Source organism: Nuphar pumila, chromosome 16 (genome assembly GCF_984573655.1).
Source record: "Nuphar pumila chromosome 16, dmNupPumi1.hap1.1, whole genome shotgun sequence".
Lineage (NCBI taxonomy): Eukaryota > Viridiplantae > Streptophyta > Magnoliopsida > Nymphaeales > Nymphaeaceae > Nuphar > Nuphar pumila.
The window spans coordinates 58,889,265-58,913,716 of NC_143264.1; the positions used below are offsets into that span (position 1 = coordinate 58,889,265).

Sequence of the window (24,452 nt, forward strand, 5' to 3'; positions counted from 1 at the left end):
CTTGTTCTTTGGGGCATGCCTTGTTTATAATGTTGCCAAGAAAATCAGGATGAAATGTGTGACCGGATGCTAAAAGTCCCTATGCAAAGCTAGCCACCACCTTGAAACATCAGGAAACGTACTAATGAGTCTCCCATATCAGACATCAAATTTTTCAACTCCACCGAGAGACCTCTCTCTGAATGAACGGAAAAGGTAGCACTCCCACTGGTATGCCTATTTCTCCACATGGTAGGTAAACATCATGACTAGATGTTATCTTATTTTTGTCAAGTTAGAGGATGCAAATGAATAGAAGAGGTGAAATATTGCTTGTTCACAGCAACGTACTTTGTGATCCAAAAAAGCTCTAGTGTGATTACAAGTACATGATACCAAGACCAAAAAGAAAAAATGGTACAGGGTCAGCTTCTGTCTAACATGATTTCTGTTTTGTAATAGTACATCGCAATTCATACCATAATGGGTTCTACAGTCCTATTAGCACATGTCCAAGGACAGAATAAGAACTCCAATAAGCCTTATAAATGCACATAAATCATCAAACAAGGTAAGAGTTTTAGGTTTAAAATAAACACAGGAGAACAAGATTAAGAAAGAAGCTTGTAATGGCAAGCATAAATATCAATCAGTAGGCACTCTTTCTAGACGCCAATAGCATTAAAAGCAGTTTGGGGAATTGCTCAGCACTCATGCATTGACCATGTTGACTTGGAATCTTGATAGCTGCTGAGGAATGGTGGAGATAACAGGCCCGTATCTCTGCACACAACATCAAAGAGCGTTTCATCGTGTCAGAAGCAACCCCAAATAGGCAGACGAACACTAAAGTTTTATAAGCACCAAAGGAACTGAAAACTTCGGGTATATCAACAATGCAGCATACAATCTAGCAGCTCAAGCTGTGCACAAGTGCCAAGCTTGGTTGCAAGTGCTTTTGGGTAATCGGATCCTACAAAGAACTAAAATTATGTAGAATAGGCCAATCAGATTGGATTCAATGTGTATTTAAAATCATGTTTGCCAAGTCTTTTTGGGTAGTGAATCATGTAATGTAATAAGCTAATCAGATAGGGTTTAATTCCCACATACTCGAAAGCATGTTTCATTTCTCATTGATAACCTTCTTAAAGAATGAAATCAGGAAAGCTGGAATATACAACAACTACAACTACGCCTTCATCCCAAAACACAATTGGGGTCGGCGATATGAACCAAAAAAGAAAATCATTTTGGGTCTTCCACATGAATCCTTCTCCTCCAATCATTTCTATCCAATGCCATGTCCTCAGTGAGGTTCAAAGCATTCATATCCTTTCCTATCATCTCCATCCATGTCTTCCTAGGCCTACTCCGACCTCTTTTAACTAATATATTTTCCCATTTCTCCATCCTTCTAACTGGAGCATCATTAGGCCTTCGCCGAATATGCCCAACCCACCGTAAACGATTCTCTCTCATCTTATTTTCAATGGGTGCAACGCCTAACTTCTTACGTATCTCCTCGTTCTGAATCTTATCTTTTATTGTATTTCCACACATCCATCTAAGCATACGCATCTCAGCTACACTCATTTTTTTAATATGATGTCTCTTGGCAGCCCAACATTCAGGAATATGTAGATGTAAAATGAGTTTTTTTTATAAGAGATGTAAATGAGTTACTTCAAAGGAAAAATTAACAGATAATGATAAAACTAATAGGGGCCTTTAATTCATCCCATATTTCATTCAGGACACCTCTATGAATAAATTCCTGCAAATTGGATATAGAGCTCGTAATTAAGTTGTCCATATAAAAGGAAGAATTCCTTATAATATTGACTGACATGTAATTACTGACTACCGGGAAAAAGGAGGGGGCAGCAATAAATAAAATTCTCACCAATTCCAGTGACCCCTCTCACAAGTAGAATTTGAGCTGGATACATTATCATCCTAATCAACTAAATATGTGAACATCTAAATGAAGGTCACGAAAACAATTAAACATCGATAATTGCATAATCAAAATGCTATAGAAAGAGAAAATTGCAGAAAACATAGAACATACCTGAACATTGTCATAGAGTTCAAACAGTGGAACGGCAAGCAGTTTCAAATTTTTTGGTACTGCAAAGTATTCTCTTTCAGACAAGTGAACAAGGAAAAGTTTTTTGCACTCCTGGGTGAACATTAACATGAGTTCAGCGGTAAAACTCAAGAAATATCAACACAGAAATGAAGATATCCAATTAGTTGAGATCACCTTTGGTTTAGTAATGTGTGGTGGGCAGTAAGGATACATAATTGTCTCAAAGTTGGGCCGCCACCAGATAGCTACACACTCACCAATCTGCAAAGAAAAGGAAGTTCAATCGACTGGTCATTTACAAAAGGAACAAAAGCAGAATTGACATATACATGAGTTTGGAAGCCAAAGAGATGAAATGCTCATTTTAGTACCTGCCAGTCTGGCTGCAATGCAGTTGAATTAGCAGCAAGTTTGCTCGACAACTTGCGTTTCAGACCCTCAATTTCTGTCAAGTATGAAAAGTCAGGTAAAACAATACTTGCATTTCAGATAACAGCAACATCATCACGTACTGCCCAAAGTGTACCATATGTAACATCAAGTAGACTGGAACAACCATACCATTCTCTCCAGGCTTTAGGCGCCCACCAGGAAGCTTGCAAAATGTATTTCCAATTTGCAACAGCAGTATATGAGGATGGTTATGTTCCTGCACCTGCAAATATCGAAACAACTTCACAATCTTACAATGTTGAACAGTAAGGAGTCCTAAAGTAGGTCATTAAACAGGTTGAAGTCAAGCCAGTTTCGATCAGATCAATTTCTATGTGTATTAACAGAGTCCAGGTCTGAATAAATCGGATTGTGTAATACAGGCCAGGTCCACATCCAGATATGCAATCAGGACCTGAGCTCTAGAGCTGATAAATAACATCAACAAAGTGCAGCATGGATGAAAAGTCTTACCTAGTAAATCCTCTCTTATAATTAGTATGGATGAAAGTTACTGCTCCTATTTCCTTTTGTCCTAGGATATCTAAATATACATTATTCTACTCGTTGTAAATAAAGGAAACACAGATAATTAAAAACTCTCTCAATCTCTCTGATAAATAACATCAACAAAGTGCAATCTTCCTAAATCTTTCATTTTAAATTCATTATTAACATCAACAAAGTGCAGCCTTCCTAAATCTTTCATTTAAAATTCATTATAATTTATAAACTATGTAATCGTGACACGGCATCTGGGCTGCTGTACCCGTGTCGACACGGGTACGCCGTGGGTCGGGTCCTGCATTGCACCGGTTTGGGTCGGATATAATTCAGACCTGAATCAGAAGAAGAAAAAAGAAACAAAACGGACCCCCCCCCCGAAACCCTCGCCTTCCCCCTTCTCTCGCTCGCTCGCTCCTGAAACCCTCGTCTTCCCCTTCTCTATCGCTCACTCTCTCGTCTCCCCCTCTCTCTCTTCTTCCCTCTCTGTAGTCTCTCGTCTTCCCCCTCTCTCTTGCTCGCTCTCTCGTCTTCCCCCTCCCTCTCGTCCTCTCCCCTCTGTCTTCTCCCTCTCTCGGTCTCATTTTTCCCTTCTATTGATTCCCCTCTCTCTGTCTTCTCCCTATCTCTCGTCTTCCCCCTCTCCGACATAGACTCTCTCTCTAGTTTTCTCCCTCTCCCTCTCACATCTTCCCCCATCTCTGTCTCCCCCTCTCTCGTCTTCCCCCTCTGTCTCCCTTTCTCTCCCCCTCTCGCATTTTTCCCTTTTGTTTCCCTCTCTATCTAACTCTCTCTCATCTTCACCATCTCGTTCCCCCTGTTAAAATGTATTGTGTGTGTGTGTATATATATATATATAGTTCACTATGTATGTACACTGAAATACCCATCAAGGGTATTTCAATCATTTCATATTGTAATAGGAGTCACTCCAGTAGGTTCCGAGTCCCTATGTCACAGGGATTCGGCTAGGAGGGTGCCGCACCCGCGTCGACGCGACTCGACGCGGGTGCGGGTGCGGGTGCCGCACCGGGTGCGGTCAACTCGATCCTGGGTGCGTTGACCGCACCCAGGATCATTAATGTCCATTTTTAAAAAAAAAAATTGCCCAAAAGGGCTTCGAATTTTTTTTTAAAAAACTTTATGCTAGTCTGTCAGCTGCTGACAGACTAGCATAAAGTAAGTTTTTCAGTTTTCACGCACAGCTGCTGACAGCAGCTGTCAGCTGTGCTGTCAGCACAGCTGCTGACAGCAGCTGTCAGCACAGCTGAGGCAGCTGCTGACAGCAGCTGCCTGACAACTGCAAAGTTTAAAAAAAAAACCCCGCCTATTCCCCAACCCCTTTTTAAAAAAAAACCCCGCCTATTCCCCAACCCCCTTTATTTATATATATATATATATATATATATATATATATATATATATATATATATATATATATATATATATATATATATATATATATATATATATATATATATATTACTTATTACATTTTTGCCCCTGCCGCACCCCCGCACCCGGGTTTTTTGGAAGTGCCGAATCCCCGCACCCGCGCCCGCACCCGCACCCGCACCCGCGCCCGCACCCGCACCCGCACCCGCACCCGCACCCGCACCCGCACCCATGTGACATATCCGACAAGTTTTCTATTTTCAGTTTTTTGTTTTTTGTTTTTTGTTTTTTGTTTTTCTTTTGATTCAGACAGTTGACAACTTATTGGTAGCCAGTCCAACTAGCTGTTGGACCAGCCCCTACAGGTAGAAATCTAGCTGTTGGGGCTGGCCCAACCCTTTATGCATGGGAGTGCCTATATAAAGGCAGTCCTTGTATTATCCATGCTTGTTGTAAAGCATATTGCAATAAATCTTTTATCATTTTAGTTGTGCTCTTGCTCTCTTTTGAGAGTTTATGTGTTGGCCCGTAGTGGCTCTTTGTATTTGGCCCATTAGAGACTTGTGTTCTTGTGCGTGTACACCTTTGTAGCCACTTTGTGGCATCGTATTTGTGCACTGGTTGTTTCATTAGATGGTATCAGAGCCTTTAGTGCTCTTGGACAAAAGCTTGAAGAGGAGATTCATGGAATTGGTGGAGCATTGGTTTGTTAGTTCTCTTGTTGAGCTTTTTTGTGGTATTCATGATTATGTTATTTTATTAGTTTCATGGCATGTTTTGCATGGGACTTAAATATTGTGTTGCATACTTAATTGTTAATAAAATATTAAGTTGAAGATCATGAGAAACTTCTTTGTGTCATGGTTGACTTTAGTACTTCACCATTGTTGATGGGCGTAATTGTACACTTAAATCTTTGGTGGACATGTGTATTCTTGATTCAACGACTCTTGATTCATTGCATACTTGTTATTTATAAAATATAAATTTTTATATTGTGCCTTTAATGCCTTAATCTATCCTATGCATATCTTTTGTATAAGATATGTAGCTTTAAGTTATTTATATTAATTGCATATACATGAAATTTTTTATCTCTTTATGAGTATCCATGGTTAGTTATACTTGTGTATATACTTGATTTTCTATATGATACTTTGAGAATCTCTATATATGTTTTGGCCCTCTTTAATGTTATGTGGCATTGATTGTCTCATAGTAGACCTGTAATCTAAATTGAGCTCTCTATATATAGCTTGTTCATATTGATATTGCATATTATTGCATTGCATTTTATTGCATCAATTGTCATTAGAATTTGATTTGAAACTTTGTTGTTTCAAATCGGTTCTTATATATGAACTCACTTGTATGATTTTGATTTTCGTGAGTATTTATTGCCTTTTTGTGGCATTTGCGTTTGACCATCACAGACTTTTATATGATGCATCATTTATCTTGGCATTATTATTGTTGAAATAGAAATGTTTGTTGGGGTAAGTTGTGTGCACCTCATTTTATTTCAGTTAAATTGTCAACTTGAAGTTTGACTCTAACCGGCAGATATGTGATCTTTGATTGTGTGAAGGTGTTGAATCACTCATTTGTTTTTTGTCATTGTCTTTATTATGGATACTTGTAATTATGTGTATCTCTTATAGCTATCTATTTTTTAAATCATAGTGTTTCAAAATATTGTTAAAGAATGATATTCTTGATGATATTAGCTTATTTCCATTACAAGCTCTCTTACCTCGGATGTTTTTCTCCTATTATGCCTCTTAGTTAAGTGTCATTATATGTAGACAAAAGATGCTTATTCACACCTTCATGTGTGATTTTAGCCTATTAATGACATTCTTGTTATACTCCTATTCTATAAGCTGATACACTTGTTTTAAGTGCCATTATACGTAGACAAGAGACGTGTTTGAATATGGTGAGTTATGTGTACCCATTAGTTATACTCTTGATCTATTCGCCGATACACTCATTTTGAGTGTCATTATATGAAGACAATAGATGTTTATTCACACATTTGTGTGTGTTTTTAACCCATTAGTGGCATTCTTGTTATACTCTTACTCTAGTCGTTGATACACTTGTTTTGAGTGTGATATGTAGGCAAAAGATGCTTATTCACACTTTTTGTGTGATTTTTTAGCCCTTTATGCTCTTGTTATAGTCGTTGATACACTTTATTTTTTAGGTTTGGAGGCCTAGTGAGGTGAGTGCTTGTGATGATCAAATTACTGTTGAATTTTACAAAATATCACTTCTTGATATTTGTGAGAATTTAAATCTCTTCATATTTTTCGCAATTTGGTGTTGATTTGCAAATATCATTTTCTTTGTTATGTGGGATTTTTAAAATCTCTTCTTGAAATTTTTAAACTTTTACTGCTTATTTTTTCTTGTATGGAAGATGTTTATTGATAAAAAAATTCATGCATTTTTTGCATACTTGTGATGTTTAATAAAAGTCTTATTCTTTATATTGTGAGTTTTCTTGTGTGTGCCTCTTTGTAAGTTTTGAGAATGTGTTCCTTAAGTAAACACTTGTGTGTTGTCCACGGACACTTTAGTACGTAATTGAAGACTACTTAATTCTTTATATTAAATTCATGCATGTTATGTGCATTTTATTGATAAAAATAGTTATCTTTTTATTATCGTTTCATATGCATTAAATATGTTTTAATTGCATGATGTATATATGTGTGTATTTCATATTAATTAGCTTGTTCACATTATTGTGTGCATGAATTTAATCAGTTCCGCTTTTTTTAAGGCCTCTTTTTGAATTGTTATATTTTATATGCATGTTGTTACTTGAAATGCTTAGGATATTATTTATGCATAATTGTTTATCTTTTCTTGATGATTCATATGTCCTTTAATGATCAAATTTTCTTATAATCAATGTTATGTTTTCTTGAAAAATATGTTAAGATTATGGTTTGATTTCATAAAAATTGATCCTTGAGGAATACTTCTCTTATCTTTCTTAATGATTATCTAATGTTTCTAAAAAAATTATTACTATTTTGTTTAAAAATTCTATTTGTATTTTAAAATATATTGGTTTTAAAATTTTATAACTATTGGGCTAGGATATTTTTCTTTTATAGTTGGAACCTTTTGGTTTGTTCTCTCTTCGGGCTCTTAAAGATGTGATGGATTGAGAAGGGATATCTTTGATACATCATGTCATGAAGATGGACATAGCCGATGAAGGTGTTCGAGGATGATCACCAATAAAAACATTTGAAGACTTGTATTTGCAAAATTCTCTATGTGATAAAGATGAAGATCTCTCTTGAAGACGTTTGAAGACTTGATATATATATATATATATATATATATATATATATATATATGTGTGTGTGTGTGTGTGTGTGTGTGTGTGTGTGTGTGTGTGTGTGTGTGTGTAATAGGTAATACCCTCTAGGGGTACCTTCATCTTTTTGTAATAGATGCTGTCTGCTAGGGACAGTTTTGCTTTTTCTGTTTTTCTTATTTTATTTCCCCTTTATTACATTGTAGAGGATCTATGGTCATTGGGACCATAGAGTCGTTGGGAGCCCCAACGGCAACATTTATGACAGTTGGGAGCTCCCAATAACTCCTATGGGAGCACCCAATGGCTTTAAGCCTTGGTCCTTTTGTATATAATGGGACTACTTGTCCCAATTTTTCTTAATGCTTCTCTTAAGCATTTATGCTCAATAAAGATGAATATTTTTTATGTTTTGTGTTTTTCTATTTAGTTCTTTATTGTTTTAATACACTTAGTGTTTGTGTTGTTGTCCCTTGTTGACTATTGTAGTGTCCCATAGTGGATTTGTGCTTATGCACATTGTGATTGTGGTCTTGTAAGCCCTTAGTGGCATTGGTTTGTGCTGATACACTTTTGTGATTGCGATCTTGTAAGCCCTTAGTGGCATTGTTTTTGTATTTTTCGCTATTTTATTACAATTTGAGGATCTTGAATCCAACTCATTTGTATTCAGGAATAATGACACATACCATAATAACATGGATATCAATTGTGCAAATATAGTTTATCTATACTAGTTGCAAAACTTTGATAGCCTTCTCCTAACCAATGAAAAGAGAGTAGCTACAAAAGTTCGGAATGTAAAATTGATTGAAAAGTCAGCTTTCAACAAGTGATTTCATTATATTTTCTTTTCTAGTGCAAAATACAGGAAGAAACTTAATGGAGATTGCTAAGGTCAACAAGAAGAAACATAACAAATCCTATCATCAAGATACCATTATGACTCTTCAGAGCAAAAGTCCCTAAGCTGCCACAAAGCCATAGACCACTTAACAAGAGTAAATGCAGGGACTAAAAGTGATGCTAGACTTATTAGACAGCATGTTGCTGATTATTGGTCTTCCACATGCTAAATTTCATGGGATTCCTTAACCATCTGATAAGGATGACTTCACAAGTAATGTGTTGGCCCATATTAAATGCTTGTAAACCATATCAACAAACTGAAGCATGCCTTTCAAAATGAACCATCCAATATCACAATGAATATAACCAAAGATAAATTTGAAGTACAAGTTATAGTTTCTAACCAGCAAAATTCCCTCAACGCTTGTTCGCATTCCTTCCTTCATATAGCTAGGGAAAGAGAGAAAAAGCAACCCAACAGTTGAACAACATTAGCACAAGGCTACTTGAAAAAGAAAGCAAAAGTTTTCCTGTCACTGAAATCACCAGCTTCAACTGGGACCTGCTTTGCTGTCATGAATACATAAACCTGATTTATGAAGCATAAACAACTAAAAACCATCAAATTCAAGAGGAAAAATTATGAAAAAATAATGTATATCCTGAAATTTAAAATGAAAAAGATCCAGTGACATGAAAATATTATAACCGAAGAGGCGAGCAAATATCAAGTCTCTCTCTAATTTCAAAAGGACCAACAAAGTGCACAGTAATGGTGAAGAAATATTGACTCGGAGTTCTTCAGATTATAATGAAACTAGCTATGTCACATGGGTGCGGGTGCGGGTGCGGGTGCGGGTGCGGGTGCGGGGATTCGGCACTTCCAAAAAACCCGGGTGCGGGGGTGCGGCAGGGGCAAAAATGTAATATATATATATATATATATAAAGGGGGTTCGGGAATAGGCGGGGTTTTTTTTTAAAAAGGGGGTTGGGGAATAGGCGGGGTTTTTTTTTTAAACTTTGCAGCTGTCAGCAGCTGACAGACAGCTGCTGCAGCTGTCAGCAGCTGTGCTGACAGCTGCTGTCAGCAGCTGTGCGTGAAAACTGAAAAACTTACTTTATGCTAGTCTGTCAGCAGCTGACAGACTAGCATAAAGTTTTTTAAAAAAAAAATCGAAGCCCATTTGGGCAAATTTTTTTTTTTTTAAATGGACATTAATGATCCTGGGTGCGGTCAACGCACCCAGGATCGAGTTGACCGCACCCGCGTCGAGTCGCGTCGACGCGGGTGCGGCACCCTCCTAGCCGAATCCCTGTGACATAGAATGAAAGGCTCTTCTAACATGATTTATGGGCTACTGGGATCAATGGGCACGACAGCTAGAAGCCTAAGACTCATTTTGAACAAGCATCAATCCAACATTAAATAAATTAACAATAACACCAACAACAACAACAATAATAATAATAATAATAGTATTCCTATGAGAGCCACATTCTCCATTGGCTATCTGTGTTCTGGGAGTTCTATTTGCAATTTTTTGAATGCCTGTGGTTTCTTGTGGTTCTAGGACTTGAACTAGTTTCATTATCCAACTTCACCACCACAAGATAGTCTTTCTATTGACTGTGTTTCTACTTTCTGGACAATTACACCACCACAAGATAGTCTTTCTATTGAATGTGTTTCTACTTTCTGGACAATTACAGCGGTTCATTTGGTGCTAAATGCTAACATCCTAAATCTCAACATTTTTGTTTTCGCTCTTAATATCTTTATATTCTGATATTCACATAGGGGGGAAATGGAGGATTTGAATCCTAAACCTAGGTTACCGCAATCCTACAATCGTTAGACCTTTTTTTGGTGATTTTGAATTACGTTTTTTCCTATGAACAATCTATCCATGCTTATCCTGATAGTCACTGTAAAAGATTGTTCCTTATAGATTTAGTTTTACTTCATTTAACTTTCTTTTAAAAATAATGTTTCCTTTATTGTTCTTCAGTGACCATTGATTTTGCCCCTTACCAGTATCATGCCCACAAGATCTACTAAATAGCCAAGAGAAGTACAGTTTTCTTCCACACATGCCTTTGTGTGCATGGGGAAGTTCTGAATGTTGTTTGCTTTCTTCCACCTTGAATTTCTTTGCACAGAATGCTAGGGAAAACCTGTTTAAATATCTCTTTTTCCCCATTTTTCATTGTTTTCTTCTCCTTTTGTCCCCTTAAATTGTTTAGTTGTTGTTAGACAACTGTTTAGGGTGTGCTTATGGTACTATTGGCAATAGTTTAGCAAAAACTGATCTCAGAAATTCTCAAGAACATCCATCTTTGGAAATTGTAGTAGATTTTTTTCTCTAAAATTTCTTGGTTGATTCAAAAGAGAAAATTAGAAAACATTTTGGAACTAAAAAGGTTTGGGATTTAAAAGATCATAAATTTTGTCAATTATTTCCTGCAAAATTTTTAATAAATTAAAAATAATGATAAATTGAATGCAGTGCATTCTCTCAGTTAGGCTTCTCAAGAATCACATTCAACATTCAAAGATACAGAAAATTTTCTTAGAATCATCACATGTGGGTTAGGAATCATTGCAAGAGCTTTATTGAAGCAAAGGCATGAATCTTCATTCGATTCATTTGTGTTATAGAGTAAATCCTACGGATTTCAGTTTACAAAGCCTAGCAAGATCCTTAGAAACTAAAATTGATTTCATCATAGTTTGATCTAAAATGGATCTAAATAAATCCAAATAAAATCCATAATACAATAATAACAAAAATTCTCAGAACAAATAAATGCCTTGAAACTGAATGCACAACTGAGCCTCATCTAGATATGATCTATCAGAAATCAGTTTGGACTTGATTTAGATTAAGGATTCAAATAGATTCAAACGGATCCAAACTGTTCGAAACTTGGCAAATGCATCTTTAGCTTTCCATCATCTGTTCCTCAAATCAACGTATGAATATGAGGTTTTTCCTTCCTCCATTTGCATGCTCAAAATATTGGATCTTGATCCTCAGCAACTGTCAATTGATTGCCTTTGATAAACGAAAGCTCATTTATGTCTTGTACAAGAATAATGTCAGGCTTTGATACCATTGGACATAAGACACTCTGGATCACATCAAATAGGTCCAACTGGTACTACAAATTAGGTGTCTTTTATTTTCATGCCCATAAGCGAAAATTGTTAATGAGCAACAATAACTATAAATTTGAAGCAGAGGCATCACACATATTTAGAGAACCTATAAAATCCAATAGGAGTGATCATATGGCCATGTAAAGTCCCATTCATGTCATTTATTAAATCAGCTTGCAGAAGCAAGAATTAGTACTTAGGTCATGGGAACAAGCTGTAAGATCATCTGAAACAATTTGAGATATACATAGAACTTGTGCATGCAGACTAGAAGTGTCAACTATATTTCCATGGGTATTTTCAGGATTCAGATAACATTTTAAACAGAATCTGACATGGAGTACCAACCACGGCTAGGTTCAAGAGTCTGATATGGTTAAGGTTCCCACAGCTTTATTTCAATGACAGTTGCATGGTTAGCGTAGTTAGAGAAGACAGTGCAACAAGCAAGAAAGCGGATAACAAAATGAGTAGAGTTGGGGACAGTTTTCGAATCCCATTTAGAATCTTAATCCTCAAAGGTAAAAGAGAAATAAAGAAAAAGAATTGGCAGACTGTTGATCTTAAACATAGAGATAACTCTGGTCTCCCAATGGAAGAAGATCTAACGGATTCCAATTTCGGGGCGTGAAGATATATAGCCTTCAGAAGTAGACTGAATCAGGATGGGACGAGACTTTGCAGGGTATGCACAAATTTTGGGGGAGAAAAGGTCTCAGATATTCAGAACTTGCCATCACATTATTGGTTATCGAAATTACACTACAAACATCATAGGCCTCACGCTTCCATATATCACAGAAGGGAGAGAACTTCTCTGGTGGAAGAACGGTCGGTTCAAGAATCAACCAAATTATGAAACTTGAAACAAAATGAACTCCCAATAGCCAAATTTAACATTGGTTCTAATCCCTAATATTTGCATCCAAGTGTTCGAAGAAAGGAGGTAGAGAAAAGGAGAACAACGACAGACGAAAAACTAGTGCATTAACAACTAAGTAACACTAACAAGAACTTAATCCATTCATCACCATAATACACGCACAGCTCAAACTTCTCATTGGCTTACAGAAATTCAAAATAGAATCATCCAAAATTAGACTTTCGTTACATTAAAGTAGGCATAAAAAGATAAAATAATAAAATAATAAATTAAAAAGCCAAATTCAATTAACCCACAAATTGCAAAGCACAGATCATAGCATAATCGGATGAAACCATAACGAGTGATAGTAATCTGAGTTTTTTCCGCATAAAAAACGAAGGTGGGTGTCGCCAAAATCTCTAGGGATTGCGGAAACAGCACTCACTTGACCTTCATCCTGGCGAGGCGATCGGCGACGGAGGTGTCCTTCTCCATCTTGGGATCCTTCGTCCCGAACGTGTAGCTCGAGAGCGGGTACAAGTTCACCACCGGAGACGTGTGCATCCTTCCTTCCTCCTCGTCTATTCCTCCCTTTGTCTGCGTCACCACCACTCTGTTTCCTTCAACAACAACAACAACAACAACAACACAAAGAACGAAGAAGAAGAGGAAGACAGGGGTTCCCCTCCTCTCCTTTGGTGCGGGAGGAAGATCAAGGGTTTAGGGTTTGTGGGTATCTGTATTTCGCTATCAGGGACGCCCAATGATGTTAGTCTTTTTACGCGCGCTCGGACTCTCCCGCTCACTGAGGGAGCGAGATATCGAAGAACCGGTGAATCGGAACGATTCGCAATGTTATGAACTGGGTTGATTGGATATTAAAATTTAATGTCAATGGCTCGGCACCCGACCCGTATCAAGCCCTGTAGGGTCAGGGTTTGGTGATAAAATGAAGGGTTCCAATTAGATTGGATCCAAAAGGATCCTATTAGTACATGGAACCAATTATGGTTTGTGAAATTTCATACCAGACCCGAGTCTGGTTCTGTGTGATTTTTCAATAAAAAAATAAAAATATATTGTTTTGTTGGGTATGGATCCCATATGGTTCATGTAATCCTTGTAAAACTCTCACATGATTTTTCTTATGGCGAACCACAGCGGAGCCGGTACCCACACCTCAAAGTCATCCGAGTTTGGACTCACCTATCAAACCCGTTGACACCCCTAATTAAAACCTACGCGACATTATGAAAATATTGTGTTTTTTTTATATTGCCATATTTTATGAAAATGATACGTTCCTGAAAAAATAGAATGATATTTTCAAAATGATACCCATTTTAAAAATATTCTAGTTTAGTTGTGGTAGTGGTATAAATTTGATAGAAGGTACTTTTCTTTTTATAAAGGCAAAGCTGGGGTTAAGCAGACCCCCTTGGATTTTGAACCTGCAACGACCCAACACAAGGTGACGTGCACTAGCTGCTCCCCATAGACAATGGGAGCCCCGGTTGGTGATAGAAAGTACTTTTCCTAATTTATATTTGTTTTTTTTATACGTGTTTTTTTATTTTTTAAAATTGTTTATACATGTCAAAGATTTTTCCCAAAAAACAAAGACTCAATATCCAAGTTTTGTATGAATTTGATCCGGTAGAGAAATGATTGGAAACTAGACGTGTAGCTGAATCGGATCTGGTCCAAATCGCTATGTCACAAGGACACACCATTTTGGTTGTGTCCATAGTGACACGACCAGACATTCTCGGACACAATGGCAAGGAAACTGACGTGTAGATATTGTTTCAATAATAATGTTTTAATAAATTTTAAACAAGATTTCATTAAAGCATGCATTGCACTCGTATCCTATGTCAAGTCCTACCATATCTTTGCGATATAGCCAAATCATGCTTTATCCAAACGTGAACCCAAAGGTCATCCAATGGTTTTGAATTCGAGTCTAGATCCAAATAAAATCCAATAAAGTGAGATGGAACCCAGATCTTAAAAGTTAGATGGCAATACTGGACTTTTTTTTATCGAGAAAGTTGGGGTTAGGCGGACCCTACAAAAGTATTCATATGTCTATCCACATTGGGAATGGCAATTACAGCAAGCAATTCGGCAATGCAATTCTGACTAAAAAAAACATGGCTCACCATAACCTGTTGAAATTTAAACCGGCAATGAACCAGAAGATCCAAGTGACCCTGGACAACTTCTCTGCCCTTCAAGGATTTGTTAATTAATAAAGCCACTGAAAGTATTGTAGGATTGATGCAACCAGCACTAGAGGGGGGTGAATAGTGCTTTTAAACTTCGTCTTTGGAATTTGAAAGATTTTGAATTCTGCAAAGTAATCACACACAAATAATACAAAGATTTTATCCTGGTTCGGTCCTTCAGACCTACATTCAATCCTCAAGTAAAACCCTCTTGAGATTTTCACTATCAAACTTGTGTCACCACAAGATCAAACAGACCAAAACTGGTCTCACTTTCAGCAACAACCTTGTTGAAAGCAAATTTCTCTTTTGAACCAAGGATACTCTATCCTTTTACAAAAAAAATGAAATAAACAACTCACAATCAGCCTATGAGTCTTTCTTATGAATGCAAAAGAAGTGAAATAGGTTTGCAAAGGCTACTAAGGCTTCAGAAATAGTCAACTCATAATTTCACTGACTCACAAAAGAAATTGAGTGAAAAGACTTAGTGAGTGAGAAAACAAATGCTTAAAAAAATAGGAGTGAAAAACACATAATTCGATGTTTCAATTCATTTATTTTGAGTGTAGATATCACTCTTATTTATAGCTAAAGAATTTCAGGCGTTGGTGGTACGAAGAGGTATCAAACTAACAGTTTTGAATAGTCAAAATGTTTGAAAAATGAAAAAATGCAACTTCTGTAAAGTTCAGAAAAATGGCTATATTAGTCAACTAAAAAAGTTATCAGTCTATTGAAATCAAATATTAGCAGACTGATTATTAAATCAATCGATTATTGTGTCTAGCTGAAAAGATTTGAATTCAGGATTTTGAAAATTAGTCGACTGATGAAAATCATCAGTAGACTAAAAAAACTTTTAGTCAACTTCTGTTAAATTTTTCAAAAATCGGACATTCAGGTCGGTCGACTAAGAGTAGATTAGTCGACTGATCAGAAAATAGACATTTGGCTTTGAAAAAGGCATGACAAAATCGGTCGACTGATAAGACTATTAGTCGACTGATAAAACTAAAAATATCAGTTTTGCAAAGGGTTCTTTTTAGGAAAGTTTTCCTAAGTATTTTTAGGTGTAATGCAAGTGAGATATGCTATCAAAGTAAGGCTCTTACAAGAATCTAAGAATTTAAAGAGATTTACACTTGCACGAAATCTTCAATCAATTCTTCAATGTAGAACTTGTAAACTTCTTCAATTCTTTTCTTCTTTCTTTATTGCCATAGCTGAAATCCAGTTGTTTCAGTTGTTCATCATCAAAATATCGTACTTGAATTATCGTGTACAGCTTTCTTGTCTTAACAATCTTCCCTTTTTTTATGATGACAAACTAGTCACAAATAGAGCATTGATAAAAAGATAGAATAACTTACTCCCCTTATCAATATGTTGTCAAAACATAAGAAGTTATCATATCAAATAACATATATCACACATGCATATTATTCTTCATATATCACACCTAGTCACATGCATATTGTTCTTTCCCTTTATCATCATCAAAAGGAGTACATGGAGTCATAGTATCAAAAAGATGCATGAATATACAAGTTCAAAAGTATGACAAACCAAAAATACTATCATAGCAATCAAAGTTCAAGAAAAGTGTTGTTTTAACATCTCATTGAGTTCAGCTATATCAGACTGAATAGATGAAAGTTGTTGACTAACATCCTCACAAAATGTGTGTTGGTGAAGTTTCAAAGCTTCAAGTCGTTTCAGGATTTCATCATCATCTTTTCTAGTAGAAAATTTCTTCCTTTTGCCTTGAGATGGAGGAGATGTGGGAGATGGTGATGGTTCAGGAGATATAGGAGATTTAGATGATGAAGGTTCTAGATGAAAATTTCTCATTCATTTAAGAACAGTTTCATCAAAGATTTTCTTTTGAGAAACAGACTTTTCAATATTCAAAGGCACTTTAAAATATTTAAAGATTCGAGTAAGGATACAACCATATGGAAGAAAAGGTTTTTGCTTCCATAAAGTAGTAAAGAAGACGTTTGCCCAGTTTGCAGATATATTTCCAAATAAGACATATAGAGCAGTAGAAAGATCAGTGGAAAAATAATCAAAAGAACCTGTTTTTGGAAGAACATTGTGAGCAAGAATTCTTCCTGCAATTCGTGCGCGAGGTTAAAGATTAGTATTTTGAAAAGGAGGACAATGAGAAGTGCCTGAAAGTAGTATTTGGTCGAAAATATTTTCATCCTCAAGTTCAATCAAATTAAAAAAAGTGCCAGAAGATCGAACATTAAGAATCTATCCAAGAAGTTTGTAATCAAATTCGATTTTGACATCTCCGACAAGAGAAAAAATAAACCCAGTATCATGATCGATTTGCAAATTTGTGTAAAATAGATGAATTAATAATGGATAGTAATCACGATTAGAAGAAGGGTCAAATAGATGTGAAATACTTTTAAACAATACCTTGAGATTATATCGTTCAAAGGCATGAAAAAGAACAATTCGACCGGGTAAAATTGGAAGAGCATATATAGACCCAAACGTATCATAAAGAAGAGGATTTCAAAGAAGGTTAAGGAAAAAAACCATGCCATGCTTTGGCCATGGATGTGTTTGAGGAAGGGGAAGCATGCTCGAAAGCAGTTTTCTGATGAGGCATCTTTGTCAAGAAAGGGGCAAAGAAAATGGAACTTGCCGAAGATGGTGTTACCGCAGGGAGTGATGGGATGCTTTAAGGAACGGAATGGATGTTGTCGTCCGGCATTGCAGTGACATCGTCCGATGCTGTAGAGGGTGTCATTGTCTGACGAGTGGAAGAGGGATGCCGATTCACTGAGGGTTTTTAGAGAAGAGGGAAAAGGGTCGACTACTCTGTAGAGGAGAGAGAAACGCAGGGGTTTTGTAGCCTAAGTCGACTGCCCTTTGTTTTTAAAACAAGTAAGTTGTCGGTTTCATTTTTTTTTAAATTAACCAACTACCAGTCGACTAATTGACAAATGTCAGTCGATTGAAAAGTTTAATCTTAAAATATTTTAAGTAAAACAAAATTTAAAAAAAAAATATTATAAGTCCAATAATGAGCAAATTCCAAGTTCTTTTTTAATTCTCATAAAATCTTCATTTTTGAGTGGTTTAGTAAAAATATTGGCATGTTGTGCATTTGTGGATATAAAATTCAAAGAAATATTACCTTTTAAAATATGATCTCATAAAAAATGATGTTTCACCTCAATATAATTAGTTTGTGAGTGCTGAACAAGATTTTTTGAAAGATTTATAGCACTAGTTTTATCAATAAATAGTTGTTGTGGAGTAATTCAAACCAAAATCTCTTAAGGTTTGCTTTATCCATAGAACTTGTGTACATGCTAAACTAGTTGCTATATATTTTGCTTCAGTTGTTGAGAGTGATACCGAATTTTGCTTTTTACTAAACCAAGAGACTAAGAAATGTCCTAAGAATTAAAAAGTTTCACTAGTACTCTTGCGATCAGATTTGCTTTCGCAAAATCTGCATCACGTTATGAAACTAAATCGAAGGAAGATGACTCCGGGTGAAATAATTCAAAGTCTGAAGTATCTTTTAAGTATCAAAGACTTTGTTTTACAACAATTAAGTGTGATTCCTTCGGATTAGCTTGAAATCTGGCACACATACATACACTAAACATTATATCAGGTCGACTAGGAGTTAAATATAATAGAGATCCGATCATACCTCTGTAGAGCTTAGTATCTACCGTTTTACCATTTTCATCTTTGTCAAGAGAGGTAGTTGTGCTCATAGGATTTCTTTTTTATTTAGATGAGTCCATGTCAAATCTTTTAAGAAGTTCTTTTGCATACTTGACTTGGTTGATGAAGATTCCTTCTTCAATTTGCTTTATTTGAAGTCCAAGGAAGTAATTTAATTCACCCATCAAGCTCATTTCAAACTCTTCTTGCATAGCTTTAGCAAAATCTTTGCAAAGAGAATCATTAGTAGAACCAAATATTATATCATTGGCATAAATTTGCATAATAAGAATATCTGAATTTAGATTTTTAATAAATAAAGTGGAGTCTACCCGACCGATGGAAAAACCAGATAGTTCTAGAAAACTTTGTAGTCTCTCATACCATGTTTTTGGTGCTTGTTTGAGTTCGTACAAAGCTCTTTTTAATTTATGGACTCTTTTTGGATATTTCTCATCTTCAAAGTCTGTGGTTGTTCTACATAAACTTCTTCATTAATATATCTATTAAAAAATGCACTCTTAACATCAATTTGGTATAACTTAAAATTCATGTATCTAGCAAAAGCAAGCATCATTCGAATTGACTCCAATCGAGCCACAAGAGCAAAGGTTTCATCAAAATCTATGCCTTCCTCTTGGTTATAGCCTTATGCTACTAGCCATGCTTTATTTTGAATGACTTCGCCGTTCTCGTCTAGCTTGTTCTGGAAGACCCATCTCGTTCTAATTATCGGATGATCCTTTGGTCTATCAACTAGATCCCATACATTATTCCGAGTGAACTGGTTAAGTTCTTCATACATGACCAAAAGCCAAAATTCATTATCACAAGCTTCATTGATATTTTTTTGTTCTAATTTTGATATGAACGTAATATTTATAATATATTCTTCCATCTGGCTTCTAGTTTGGACACCACTCTTTATTTCTTCAATAATTTGCTTATGTGGATGATTATGAAGTTCTTTCCAAACAGGTGGAAGATTTTGAGAAATATTTTCTTGTGAAGTGCTTTCTATCAAGGTTCTCCTTGAGGTATAACCTATTCTCCTTCGCTTAGAGGTACAACTTGCTCACCATTCTCATCAAATAAAATATGTAAAGACTCTTAAATGCAAGAAGTTCTTTTATTAAAAACACAGTAAGCTTTGCTTCTAGAAGAATATCCAAGAAATATTGTTTCATCTAATTTTGAATCAAACTTGTCAAGATTATCTTTGGTATTTAACAAGAAGCATTTGCTACAAAAAGTTTTGAAATATGAGATCTTTGGTATACGATCATAGTATAATTCAACATAGGTTTTATGTAAAAATAGTCGAATAAGAACACGGTTTAAAACATAACATGTTGTATTTACTGCTTCAGATCAAAAGTATTTTGGTAAATTTTTATCTTGAAGCATAGTTCTAGTACATTCTTGCAATGTTCTATTCTTTCTTTCAACAACTTTATTTTAGAGAGCCGCTCTAGGAAAAGCAAAGTTGTGAGATATTCCATGTAAATCACAGAACTTTAGAAAAGATTTATTTTCAAATTCTCCTCCATGATCACTACGAATAGTAATAATAGAGGTAGATTTTTCATTTGTAATTCTTTTACAGAGTTTAGAAAATTCAAAAAAACATCATTTTTGTTTTTCAGAAAAATCACCCAAGTAAAACGAGAATAATCATCTACTATGACAAAATCATATTTACTACCATTCAAACTTTGAATTCTTGACGGTTCAAAAAGATCTAAATGTAAAAGTTTCAGAGGACGCTTTGTTGAAATTATATCTTTTGCTTTGAAAGAACTCTTAATTTGTTTACCCATTTGGCAAGCATTACATAAGTGATTCTTTTTATATGATATTCTAGGTAGGCTTCTAAAAAGATCATTCTTGGATAACTTAGAAATTAATTTAAAGTTAACATGTCCAAGTCTCTTGTGTCATAACCATTATATTTCATTTGAAGCAATGAGATATTTTTCATTGAGGGTGGGTAACTCATCAAGATAAAGTTCATACACATTGTTCCTCCTCTTTCCTTTAAAGATGATCTTTTTAGAATAAGAATCAGAAATCAAACATAAATTATGTTCAAAAAAATTGAAAATTTTTTTGTCATATAATTAACTAATAGATAATAGATTATGCATTAATCCATCTACTAAAAAATATTTTTTATCAAAGAAAATTTTGAATTACCAATATTACCAATACCGATTACTTTTTTCTTGCTATTATCACCAAAGGTGATGGTTCCTCCATCCTTACTTTGAAGGGTGAAAAATAACTCTGGCCTTCTAGTCATATGTTTGGAACAATCGTTGTCCAAGATCCACTTGCTCCTTATTTTGTGTACCTACAACAAAATTGGAAGACAAAACATTTGTTCCTTTTTCATTTTTGGGTCCATGAGAGTTAGTCTTAGAAACCCAAATCCATTTGTATATTGGTTTTCTTTGAAAATAATCACTCATTCTATCATAAAATGTTTTAGCATTTCTAGAATTGTAGAAAGAAGCATGATAAGATGGATGAACATGTCTAGGCTTATATATATTGGAAGTACCATGATGAGTTATGTTTCTACCATGATATACATGACTACAAAACTGAGTTCTTTGAACCAATGATTTTGAGTTTTGACTTTGATGATTCTTTACCACATAGTTTAGTCTATTTTGAGTATCAAAGAAACTATATCCTAATCCGGTTTTGTTAACCGAGCATCTTTGAGAACCAAAAAGTTTTTCTAGATTTTCTTGACCATTAGTGAACTAATTAGTCACTATAGATAGAAGATCATTTGATTTTTCTTTCAAACTAGATATCTCTTCTTGTAAAGCATTGGTTCTAATGCCAATTTTTTTTATCTTAGATGCTTGAGAAAAGTTTTCCTTCTTGAGATCTTTCATCTCTTGAAGTAACACTTTGTTCTTAGATTCAAGAGTCAAATTTTCTATTTTCAACTCTTTGTTTTTAGAACTTAGACTCTTAAATTTAGCATATAATTTATTAAAAACTTCTAATAACTCATCATAATCAAATTGATTTATCGATTCTTCTTGTTCTATAAAGCACATATTAGTGACTTCTTCATTTGATTCTTCGTCGGAAGAAGAGTTACTTTCATCCCAATTTGCTTGAAATGTCTTTTTCTTCTTGAATTGGTCCTTAGACTTGACTTTGAGAAGAAGACAATCTCTTTTGATATATCCAGCCTTTTTGCAGTTGAAACACTTAACTTCATTAGAATTTGATGGTTCAGTTTTCTTCAACTTTCTTTGAAATCTCTCATTTTTTATGAATCTTTTGAATTTTCTAGTGATAAGGGCAATATCTTCATCCTCATCTGAATCTTCAGAATCTGAAGTGGCCTTGAGTGCAAGAGATTTCTTTTTTAGTTCTTCTTCTTGTCTATCTTGAAGTTGAACTTCATATGTCATCAAATTACCAACCAAGTCTTCAAAAGAAAGGGTATTCAAATCATTGGCTTCTTCTATTGATGTGGTTTTTTTCTCTCATTTTGGAGTTAAACACCTTAAGACTTTTCTAACCAAATCCACTTGTGAATAATCTTTTCCAAGAAATTTGAGTGTATTTATAATATCGGTCATTCTTGTTATCATTTTAGAAATTGACTCATTTTGCTTTATTTAAAATAATTCAAATTTATGAACTAAAGAAGCAATTTTAGATTCTTTGACCTTTGACGTACCTTCATGAATCACAAGAAAAGTATGTCAAATTTTATTTACAGAGAAACATTAAGAGATTTGATTGAAGTCTACCTTGTCAATGACACAATATAGAGCATTCATAGCCTTGGCATTGAGTGAAGCAGTTTTCTTTGCTTCATCGGTTCATACGCTGAAATATGTTGATGGTGCTTGATACTTTTCAGAAACGACCCTCAAAATTTCAAGATCCATGGATTGTAGGAATATTGTCATTCTTACTTTCCAGTATCCATAGTTTGTTCTGTTAAAGAGAGAATGACGAACTGAGGAGCATCCTTCTTTGTGCTGAGAAGACGATGTTGTTGTCATGCTAGATGATGGTAAAATCAAAAGATAACAAACCTTGCTTTGATACTAAATGAAAGTATTGTAGGATCGATGCAACCAGTACTAGAGGGGGGGTGAATAGTGCTTTTAAACTTCGTCTTTGGAATTTGAAAGATTTTGAATTCTATAAAGCAATCACATACAAAGAATACAAAGATTTTATCCTGGTTCGGTCCTCCAGACCTGCATCCAATCCCCAAACAAAACTCGCTTGAGATTTCCACTATCAAACGTGTGTCACCACAAAATCAAACAGAACAAAACTGGTCCCACTTTTAGCAACAACCATGCTGAAAGCAAACTTCTCCTTTAAATCAAGGATACTATGTCCTATTATAGAAAAATTGAAATAAATGACTCATAATCAGCCTAGAAGCCTTTCTTATAAATGCAAAGGAGGTGAAATAGGTTTGCAAAGGCTTCTAAGGCTTCAAAAATATTCAACTCATGATTTCACTGACTCATAAAAGAAATTGGAGTGAAGAACTTGAGTGAAAAGACTTAGTGAGTGAGAAAACGAATGCTTGAAAGAATAGGAGTGAAAAACACAGAGTTCGATTTTCAATTCATTGATTTTGATTGTAGATCTCACTCTTATTTATAGCTGAAGAATTTCAGACGTTGGTGGTATGAAGGGGTGTCAAACTGACAGTTTTAAATAGTCAAAACGTTTGAAAAATGAAAGAACGCAACTTCTAAAAAGTTCAAAAAAATAGCTATATTAGTTGACTAAAAAATTTATCAGTCGACTGAAATCAAATATTAGTAGACTGATTGTTAAATCAGTCAACTACTGTGTCTAGCCGAAAAGATTTGAATTCGAGATTTTGAAAATTAGTCCACCAAAGAAAAATTAGTTGACTGATGAAAATCATTAGTAGACTAAAAAAACTTTTATTTGACTTCTATTAAAATTTTCAGAAATCGAACATTTGGGTCGGTCGACTAAGAGTAGATTAGTCGACTGATCAGAAAATAAACATTTGGCTTTGAAAAAGTTGCGAGAAAATCAGTCGACTGATAAAACTAAAAATATCAGTTTTGCAAAAGGTTCTTTTTAGGAAAGTTTTCCTAAGTATTTTTAGGTGTAATGCAAGTGAGATATGCAATCAAAGTAAGGCTCTTACAAAAATCTAAGAATTTAAAGAGATTTACACTTGCACAAAATCTTCAATCAATTCTTCAATGTAGAACTTGTAAACTTCTTCAATTCCTTTCTTCTTTTTTTATTGCCATAGCTGAAATCTAGTTGTTCCAGTTGTTTATCATCAAAATATCATACTTGAATTATTGTGTATAGCTTCATTGTCTTAATAGCCACCGTGTCTGTCACAGACATAAAATGTTTCACAAACCCGCAACATGCCAGACTACCCAGCTCAACAACCAAAGGCCGCGCACCAACCTTTTTTTTCATGTGCTGAATCATTTTCATTGGTCTTGCACACCACCTTATACGCAGCTGCCTAGTGAAAGTTGATCAAGGGCATCTTCAAATGTGAATTATATCTAGTTCATGCCGCTTAGTGCATAGTTGTCCCATACCAGCTATCACTTTCGAAACGGCACAAACTTTGCCTTAGCCTTGCGTGCCTTGGAGCGTATCGCGACTCCATGCGCACAACCTAGCAAAACCTTGCCATTGAAGGAACAAGACCTTGCGGTCTATAATCTAAAGACCAATTGATGATTAAATATCATAGCGAAGAGCACCACCCAGACTCATATGTTGGTGCCTAGACATTCACTTGCCTAACTTCGAGTCACCATACTCGGTTGGATCCACCTAAGGTGATCCCTGAGAGAATTAGCCCTAACCTACACGCACCCCGTG

General features: G+C 35.3%; 1 protein-coding gene across 1 annotated transcript; it reads right to left on the minus strand.

The window, feature by feature from the left end:
* Window positions 1–384: 384 nt before the first annotated feature.
* LOC149813284 (pre-mRNA cleavage factor Im 25 kDa subunit 2-like) lies at window positions 385–13,341 on the minus strand. The gene is made up of 7 exons (XM_089990849.1): window positions 13,067–13,341; window positions 8,999–9,044; window positions 2,636–2,729; window positions 2,446–2,519; window positions 2,249–2,335; window positions 2,054–2,164; window positions 385–762 (listed from the first exon to the last, which is right to left on the minus strand). Exons 1-7 carry the CDS (start codon window positions 13,183–13,185, stop codon window positions 691–693), a joined length of 603 nt encoding a protein of 200 aa, XP_089846975.1. The 5' UTR covers window positions 13,186–13,341; the 3' UTR covers window positions 385–690.
* Window positions 13,342–24,452: the final 11,111 nt, after the last annotated feature.